General features: G+C 42.1%; 2 protein-coding genes across 3 annotated transcripts; one reads left to right on the top strand and one right to left on the bottom strand.

The window, feature by feature from the left end:
- Positions 1–1,070, bottom strand: LOC104425145. Its single transcript, XM_010037743.3, has 2 exons — positions 841–1,070; positions 1–715 (listed from the first exon to the last, which is right to left on the bottom strand). The coding sequence occupies exons 1-2, from the start codon at positions 917–919 to the stop codon at positions 444–446; spliced, it is 351 nt and encodes a 116-aa protein (XP_010036045.2). The 5' UTR covers positions 920–1,070; the 3' UTR covers positions 1–443.
- A 2,033-nt stretch (positions 1,071–3,103) lies between these two features.
- LOC104425144 (2,3-bisphosphoglycerate-independent phosphoglycerate mutase) lies at positions 3,104–8,317 on the top strand. Of its 2 annotated transcripts, none has more exons than XM_010037739.3 (9): positions 3,104–3,517; positions 3,899–4,026; positions 4,968–5,118; positions 5,212–5,415; positions 5,598–6,022; positions 6,424–6,616; positions 6,694–6,789; positions 7,015–7,170; positions 7,858–8,317. In XM_010037739.3, the coding sequence occupies exons 1-9, from the start codon at positions 3,356–3,358 to the stop codon at positions 8,017–8,019; spliced, it is 1,677 nt and encodes a 558-aa protein (XP_010036041.2). In that variant the 5' UTR covers positions 3,104–3,355; the 3' UTR covers positions 8,020–8,317. The 2 variants fall into 2 exon arrangements, with proteins under 2 accessions (XP_010036041.2, XP_010036043.2); XM_010037741.3 differs by having other exon boundaries at positions 3,378–3,517; positions 3,839–4,026.

Genomic DNA, 8,317 nt, shown 5'->3' with positions numbered 1-8,317 from the left:
TTGCAATAATGAGGAGCTATATAGCCTATGATTTCTATGCACATTGTGTACAGCCTCTATCAATTGAAGAAAAGAAAAGAAAAGTAATGATATAGAAATTACACATTGTGTACAGCCTCTATCAATTGAAGAAAAGAAAAGAAAAGTAATGATATAGAAATTACACATTGTGTACAGCCTCTATCAATTGAAGAAAAGAAAAGAAAAGTAATGATATAGAAATTACACATTGTGTACAGCCTCTATCAATTAAAGAAAAAGAAAAAGAAAAAATTAATGATATAGAAATCACTCAAGACATGAATCACAAAGTGTCCCCGAAATTTCAGTATATACCCTCACAAAAGCAAAAAGACCAGGAAAAGATTCTGACAAAGTCGTTGACATCCTTTTCCAATTCTGATTCAGAAGCAGCATAGGAAAAAGGGTGGGTCTAGATGATGCTAGACAGCACAGGATGCGCAATTGCAGGACTTGGGGACGAAGGCGCACACCCCGAAGGGCTTGTTCGGGAGCTGGCAGTCGATGGCGAAGCAGCACGGCATCGTGGTGCACACGGGCGCCGGCGTGGCGGCCGCGCAGCACTTGCACGCGAGGCAGAGCTGGAACGGCCCTAGCAGCCGTCTCTCGGCAGCCCTATAGTCGCGAGGGAGCTCGAGGACCCGGGGCTCCACCGCCGCAGGCCAGAACTCGAGATTGTCGAACGCACAGGATCCTGGCACGTCCCCAAAAGATGTGGTGTTTTTTTTTTTTGGTGGTGGGGGAGATTGAATTGATCAACAATGGAAACTTTATCTTATCCAAAAGAAACAGGGAGGGAGGATGGTTTTAATTTTATACCTGGAGTCCTGAGGGAGAGAAGTAGAGCCACTAGAATGATCGTTCTGGTGCAACAGTCACTGAGAATGGAGTTGTCCATGGAGAGGGAGAGGGAGAGGGGGGAGAGATGAAGGGGAGGATTGTGATGTGTGGTGGGAAGGGTTGAAGGAAAGGGGATTTGCAGTGGGAAGTGGGAAGTGAAGTTAGGTCAATGAGTGGATGGAATTGGAAGCAGACATTGGTGGGAATTGTTCATGCACAAATCCAACAAACAGCAGTGATATGATGGGGACACCAGGCACAGGAGTCGGTTCTGATTTTGATTTGTCCATTGATATTTATCTCCCTTAAATGGATCCCTTCTTTAGACGTGTAAAAAAAAAATCGAGAACGGTCCAAAACCAAAACGGACTGACCAGAATCAATAGTTTTTAAAGAGAAATTATGGTTTCAGTGTGGAATTGTCCACTCGCCTGCCCATTCGAACCGGCCTGATGTTTATATTATATATATGTGTGTGTGTATATATATATATAAATATAATATATATTTAATTTTTACTCTTTTAAAAAAAATGAAAATCCTAAATCCCTAATATGCTGAAACTCGCTCCTCAATCTCAACTCGGTCTCTCCGCCTCCATCTCCGTCTCTTGACTCACGGCCTCTCGAGTATCTTTCACTGACTCACGGACTCTCAGTGAATGATACTAACCAGTATAATAATGCTGATGGAGGACCACCGCTGCAGGAATGATCGGGGTGGCGGATTAGAAGTCGTTCGGTTTGCTATAGGTAACTTTATTGGATAGGGACATCGCGGTTGGGCGTCGCGTGAAGTTTGGTGGGACCAATTTCCCGAGAATCAGACTAGTGATTTGGTTCTCAGAAGGATTCATGAAATCAATGGGCAATTTTCGATTCTAATATTTTGGAATCGGTCTTTAGTGAGTGATTCTCGATTCCAGGGTGCGAACCCCTATTTAAACCATGCTTACCCTTAGAATTGATAGCTCCATTCGTTTTGCAAAACAGAAAAATTTTTAATTTTTTTTTTGAAAAATATCACTTATATCATTTAAAATAATTAGTCAATAAAAAATATTTTCATTATTGTCAGCAATTTAATTTAACATGGAAGATCAAAATATTTTTCATTTATTTATTTTTAAAAGCAATGAGTGATCTTTTTGGAAAAAAATTATTTAAATCATTTATTTTTTGCAAAATAAATACATCATTTATATTTAATTTTTCTTTGGAATGATAATGGGACAAAATTATGAATTTTCGCTCCATGCTCAATTCGGTAGCTAAACTGTAATAAATGGGCCCAGCCCAAAGCCCATTAATTTAGTCCTAAAGCTTCAATCGCAGAAAATTGAAAAGATAAGAAGAAAAAGTGGACCGACGGTATTAAAAGGGTAAAGAAGGTAAAAAGAGAGACGGTGAGGAAAGCCATAGAAAGGAAGAGAAAATAAAAAATCGCCCGTAAATGCCTCGCACGTCTCGACGAGCCAAAGTAAACCCCCTTTTACAATGCCAAGGATTCAAGCCCTTCACATGCAATGCCATCACAAACACCAATTATTGTTGTGGACTCAAGGCCATTGTTGTCGGCCCAAATTTGAATAAATTATAGAACGATGAAATGATGTTATATGTCACATATGACATAATATGACATAACAAAGACAAGATATATGACGAGATGACATGACAATAATCACAAATAAAATGATAACGGTGAGATAACATGATATTGTAATAATCACATACGGATATAATGTAATGATGAAATTACACGACATGAAAGTAATCCCCTGTATCTTGACTTGGCAAATGTGAAGCAATACTTACTGATAAAACGGAATGACATGACAATAACCGAATGCAGCATGATAAATTAAATGCAAGACGTAACGATCAAACGATATGATATCATAATAATTATATGAGACTTGATCGTTTGATGATTAGGCCATGTCATGTCATGTGATCTGTCATGACACTTTATTAGGCGTATCGGGTAGAGCGCCTTTCATTAAACGTTGTCTCGTTTCGATTTGTCATATTCGGATCACATCTTATATCACGCCGACTGACTCTCGCTCTTCGGCCGGCCCGTTTGGCAACAGAGATAAGAAGGTCCCGGTCGGGCGGTGGGAATAATCTTATCCTAGCGAGCCAAACACCGCGCAAAAGCGCATGCAGTTTCTCGTTCCTTCGCCGCTCTTCCATGGCCCGCCATGGACTCCTGAATTTTCTCCAGACTCCCTGACTCTCTCGTCAAAGCGCCAAGTGTAAAGCTGGTCTCTTGCATTCAATGGTCTCACGTCACTCTCGCTACATTCATCACTTCCATTCCAGCACCTTCTCCTTCTTTCTTCTTCCTTCTTCGTCTTCTTCTTCTTCTTCTTCTTCGTGGTCGTTGTTGAGGACGTGACGAAGTTATTCTGGTCTGGTCGGTCTGGTCGCGGATTCATTGGTACGTGCGGAATTTTGGTTTCGGTGGTGCTGAAGAGAGAGATAGAGAGATGGGGAGCTCGGAGTTCACGTGGAAGCTGCCGGATCACCCGAGGCTGCCGAAGGGGAGGACCGTGGCGGTGGTGGTGCTGGACGGCTGGGGCGAAGCCGAACCCGACCCGTATAACTGCATCCACGTCGCCGATACTCCTGCCTTGGATTCTCTCAGAAAGGTACAGTTGGTCTGCCAGAAAATACTCTTTAACGTCCCGGTTTGGTGCATGTTCGCTTGCTGATAAATTTAGTCGGCTGTTCGGCGACTTTGATGCGGTGGGGTCTTTCTGACTCTAGCTCGTTATTGTTTGTCTCCTTTCTAATGTGATGATGGAGCTCGAGTTGGAATTTACTCGATTCTCGCGTGGTTTTGCCTCAGAGTGGTACCACGTTTGTGATTGTGTCCCAGAGAAAACAGGGGATGTTGTCTTTTTGCCATGTACAGTTTTCACACAGAAGGCAAATTAAAGAAATGCCTTGTATATGTACGTAAAGCGTAGGCAAAAATTGGTGGCTGGAGCTGGAACTGACTTTTGTGGTCATGGATTCCTGTGTAAAAGGGTGCTCCTGACAAGTGGAGATTGATAAAGGCTCATGGAACTGCGGTGGGGCTTCCCACGGACGATGACATGGGCAACAGCGAGGTCGGTCACAACGCCTTAGGCGCCGGGCGCATTTATGCGCAAGGGTTAGCTTCTTGCCCTGTCACGATGCTTCTTTCCGGGATTCATGTTGAGTATATATTTATAGCAGAATCACTTGCCGTGCCATAACATTTCTCGATGGAACAGCGAAGTTACATGTCTGTGGTGTCGAACATAAATAGTAAATTTGTATTTCCAATGTTATACGAATTTGTGTCAGATTTATAAGTCGTCACCGAAATTGAAGGGCTTTATTACCGATATTATTATGGTTGGTAACAGGAGAAAATTAGTTCTACAACTTCATCGTGAAATTGTCTCTCTTTCATATGATTTCAGTTGCAGACTCAAATAGAATTCAAATACTTCTCTTAGAAAGTAGGAAACTCGCTTTGCATTAACGTTAGTGTATATCCTTTGCCTGAGTTTTTGGGCCTTATAACTGAAGAAAACAAGGATGTGACATGACTCGGCCAACTTGCATATTATGGTTGCCACAAGTTCAGACTAAAAGGTTAAAAGTTGATCGTTCATTAGTAAACTGACTAAAAGGAACTACTGTAGTATGGGTGGCCACATTGTGTATTATTTAGACATCTGCACGTTATTAATTATATCCAATCGACAAATTGAGAGTGAGTAAATTAATGAAGAAATGTCAACTAGATTTGTTGAACCGCGTAAAATTGGGATTATTTGGCCTAGTGTAATGGATTTCTAGCAATATCACTTCTCGAAACCTTGATATTCAATGATCTAATTGATTGGAACATTTGAATACACCAACTTGACTGAAATGTGCTCATCTATGTATGCTGCGTGATGCGGTGATTGTGTCTATTCTAGATTGAGAATTTGGTCAGTGAAATGGTAGAACAGGAGATTATAGCTTGTCAAAGTGTTCTGCCTTCTTTTATTCATGTGCTCTTGGCATCAAAATACAGAGCAGGTACAGCATTCTGAATCTCATCCATTCTTGATGCAGTGCAAAACTTGTTGACCTAGCCCTAGCTTCTGGAAAAATTTACGAAGGAGAAGGTTTTAAGTATATAAAGGAGTGCTTTGAGAATGGAACGTTGCACCTAATTGGGCTATTAAGTGATGGTGGTGTTCACTCTAGGCTTGATCAGTTGCAGGTTGTTCCAGTTCTTGACTTAATCTCTCATCTTCTTCAGGTGTGGTAGTGGGTTGTGCCTATAAAATTCACTTCTTCTATCTTTCTTGTGCAGTTGCTTGTAAAAGGGGCTGCCGAGCATGGAGCTAAAAGAATACGAGTTCATATTCTGACTGATGGCCGTGATGTTTTGGACGGTTCAAGTGTGGGCTTTGTAGAAACTCTTGAAAATGATCTTGCAAAGTTACGTGAAAAAGGAGTTGATGCACATATCGCGTCTGGGGGAGGTCGCATGTATGTGACCATGGACCGTTATGAGGTAGGTTACAAATGAACTTCAACTGGTTATACTGAGCACAATGAATTGTCTGAAACCATCTTTATGCATACCCTTAGATGTTTGTCCCAGAGGAAGATAGTTGCCGGGTACCTTTGACGTGAAGATCTGCCAGGGCATTTGAAGTAGCATAGTAAACTCACCACGCTGTGTTTCTTTTACAGAACGACTGGAATGTGGTTAAACGAGGATGGGATGCGCAAGTTCTTGGTGAAGCTCCTTATAAGTTTAGAAGTGCTGTTGAAGCAGTAAAAAAGCTCAGGGCAGAGCCTAATGCCAACGACCAATATTTGCCTCCTTTTGTCATTGTTGATGAGAATGGAAAGGCTGTTGGTCCCATTGTGGATGGTGATGCTGTTGTTACGTTCAATTTTCGAGCAGATCGTATGGTCATGCTTGCCAAGGCACTTGAATATGAAAATTTTGACAAATTCGATCGGGTTCGCTTTCCAAAAATTCACTACGCCGGAATGCTTCAGTATGATGGTGAACTGAAGCTTCCGAGCCATTACCTTGTCTCTCCACCAGAAATCGAGAGGACATCCGGTGAATACTTAGTTCAGAATGGTATTCGAACATTTGCTTGCAGGTCAGCAAACATCAATTTGCTCTTTATAGCTATAATATTGCAGGTCTTCTGTTTGCGTGTGTTGGAAGGGGGGATGCTGGGTATTTTGTCAACCATGGTAAAGAAGTGTTGTGGACAATTAAAATGAGAAAGAAGATACTTTTATTTTTCTTCACCTATGTCCATATATCTCCATGCTTTCCATTATCTTGAGGCAACATCTTAGGATTGAAGCTTATTATCCAGTCTCGTCGACGATAAAAAAACAGTAGGAAACCAATTCCTCTGTTTGGTAATTGGTAGAATGTTCTTGGATGCTATTTTCTATTTCTTGCAATGCTAGTTGGTTCCGACACTTGTTATTATCTTTTTATTGTCGTTGAGCCATGCATCTGTTAATCTATACATTTGTGTTTCACCAGTGAGACTGTCAAATTTGGTCATGTGACATTTTTCTGGAATGGCAATCGGTCTGGCTATTTTAACCCCGAATTGGAGGAGTATGTTGAAATCCCAAGCGACACAGGAATTCCATTTAACGTCCGCCCAAAGATGAAGGCAGTAGAGATTGCTGAAAAGGCAAGGGATGCCATTCTCAGTAGAAAATTTGACCAGGTAATCTAATGGAACTTCTTTATGGATGTTGAGAAAATGGCTAGGAACTGATCCCTTCGTTTGCATGCATAAAGCAGGTGAGGGTGAACCTACCGAATGGTGATATGGTGGGGCATACTGGAGATATGGAGGCGACGATTGTTGGATGTAAGGCTGCTGATGAGGCTGTCAAGGTTTGGTCTTGCAAATCTACTATTCTTTTCCCCGCCGGACTTTCATCCGCTTCTAGCCTTTTCTTCCTCTTCTTTTTAGTACTATGCAATTCTTTTTGGGGCTGCATAGCATGTTGGCACTTGAGAGGAACTCGGTCATTGTCTTTTCCCCGTCTACTGATTGTAATCTTTGTTCTCTTACCAATAATTTCGCTTGTCTGATTGTGACCGTGTTTTAAATTGCAGATTATCCTAGATGCGGTAGAGCAGGTCGGTGGAATTTATGTTGTTACAGCAGACCATGGGAATGCCGAGGACATGGTGAAGAGGGATAAATCCGGGCAACCCCTAGTCGACAAGAGTGGCAACATTCAGATTCTTACTTCTCACACCCTTCGACCGGTAAGTTTTGTTGTGTTATTTCTTTGCTGGTAGGATTTGCCTTAGACAACACGGACATTCTCATCCCAAAAGTGGATCAGTCACCTAAATTTAGCGGAAGCAGCTTTTACGTACCATATAAGTTCTATCTGTATTGAAATTTTGGTCCCGGTATTCAATTCTAGATTGGGTCCAGGCAGTCATAACTTGAAGTGGAATTGTTCTGGCAACATGGATGTAAGAGGGGAAAAAGGAAAGTATGTGCTACGATTAGCCTGGCAAGTTTTGTTTCTGCACTCTGAGATTAACAATCTGTGTTGGAACTCTGGCACACTTGCAAAAGCAAATACACGGTTGAATCAAAATGGCCTCTCCTAGGAAGATGAACCTTGAGACACTGAAAATGATGTGTGGGCTTCCCATTCGCGTAATTCTGCATATGGTGGTGAAAATATGTGCATGTGTTTCTGCATTTGGAGGTTCTTTTGTGGTCGATTTTGGTAATTCGTAAGCCGGGCGTGATCTTGAAACCGATCATTTTGAATATTCTGTAAATCTCAATGAGTCTGGACAGTCGATTTCTTATAATTAAGTATTGTCACTGTTCGTGTCCAAAAAGTTTGCTTCAGGGATGTCCAATATATCCGTGTACCTTTGTGTGATCTTAAGCTCATGTGGAGGCTGATTTTAGGGGGTCTTTTGTGCTAGGTGCCGATCGCGATCGGAGGGCCAGGACTGGCACCAGGTGTCAGGTTCCGCCGGGATTTGGCTGAGGCTGGGCTCGCCAACGTCGCCGCCACCGTGATTAATCTTCACGGGTTCGAGGCTCCCAGCGATTACGAGCCCACCCTCATCGAAGTTGTCGAGTAACCCTGAGCCTCTGCCAAACTCAAATCACAGAGCTAATGTGCATAGTTTCGTATTGTAACTAGTCTACTGTCCATGGTAAAATAAGCTATTGGTCCTCCCGGAGTGTAGGGAACTCTTTTGGAGCCTGAGCAGTTCAGCCTCCGGTTGGCCATGTTTAGCAAGTTAATAGCAATTAACTACGGCTGATTAACAGTGGTCCTATAAGATAAAAGAACAGATGTCTGGGCATCTCCTTCCATCTCGTGCAATCTTAGGTTGACTTATTCAGAAAAAGAGTCAAATTCATTCTTGCAAGTAA

This window comes from Eucalyptus grandis, chromosome 11 (assembly GCF_016545825.1).
Source record: "Eucalyptus grandis isolate ANBG69807.140 chromosome 11, ASM1654582v1, whole genome shotgun sequence".
Classification (NCBI taxonomy): domain Eukaryota; kingdom Viridiplantae; phylum Streptophyta; class Magnoliopsida; order Myrtales; family Myrtaceae; genus Eucalyptus; species Eucalyptus grandis.
The sequence above is the reverse complement of the archived record's forward strand: the minus strand, read 5'-3'. Positions and strand labels throughout refer to the sequence as shown.

What these genes read in the sequence shown, in the direction of transcription:
- LOC104425145 (XM_010037743.3), bottom strand. Translation starts at nt 919, where the DNA reads ATGGACAACTCCATTCTCAGTGACTGTTGCACCAGAACGATCATTCTA. An exon ending in TCTCTCCCTCAGGACTCCAG is followed by an intron (nt 716 to 840) that starts GTATAAAATTAA and finishes GGGACGTGCCAG; the next exon opens with GATCCTGTGCGTTCGACAAT.
- LOC104425144 (XM_010037739.3), top strand. Translation starts at nt 3,356, where the DNA reads ATGGGGAGCTCGGAGTTCACGTGGAAGCTGCCGGATCACCCGAGGCTG. An exon ending in CTAGGCTTGATCAGTTGCAG is followed by an intron (nt 5,119 to 5,211) that starts GTTGTTCCAGTT and finishes TTTCTTGTGCAG; the next exon opens with TTGCTTGTAAAAGGGGCTGC. An exon ending in TGACCATGGACCGTTATGAG is followed by an intron (nt 5,416 to 5,597) that starts GTAGGTTACAAA and finishes TTTCTTTTACAG; the next exon opens with AACGACTGGAATGTGGTTAA.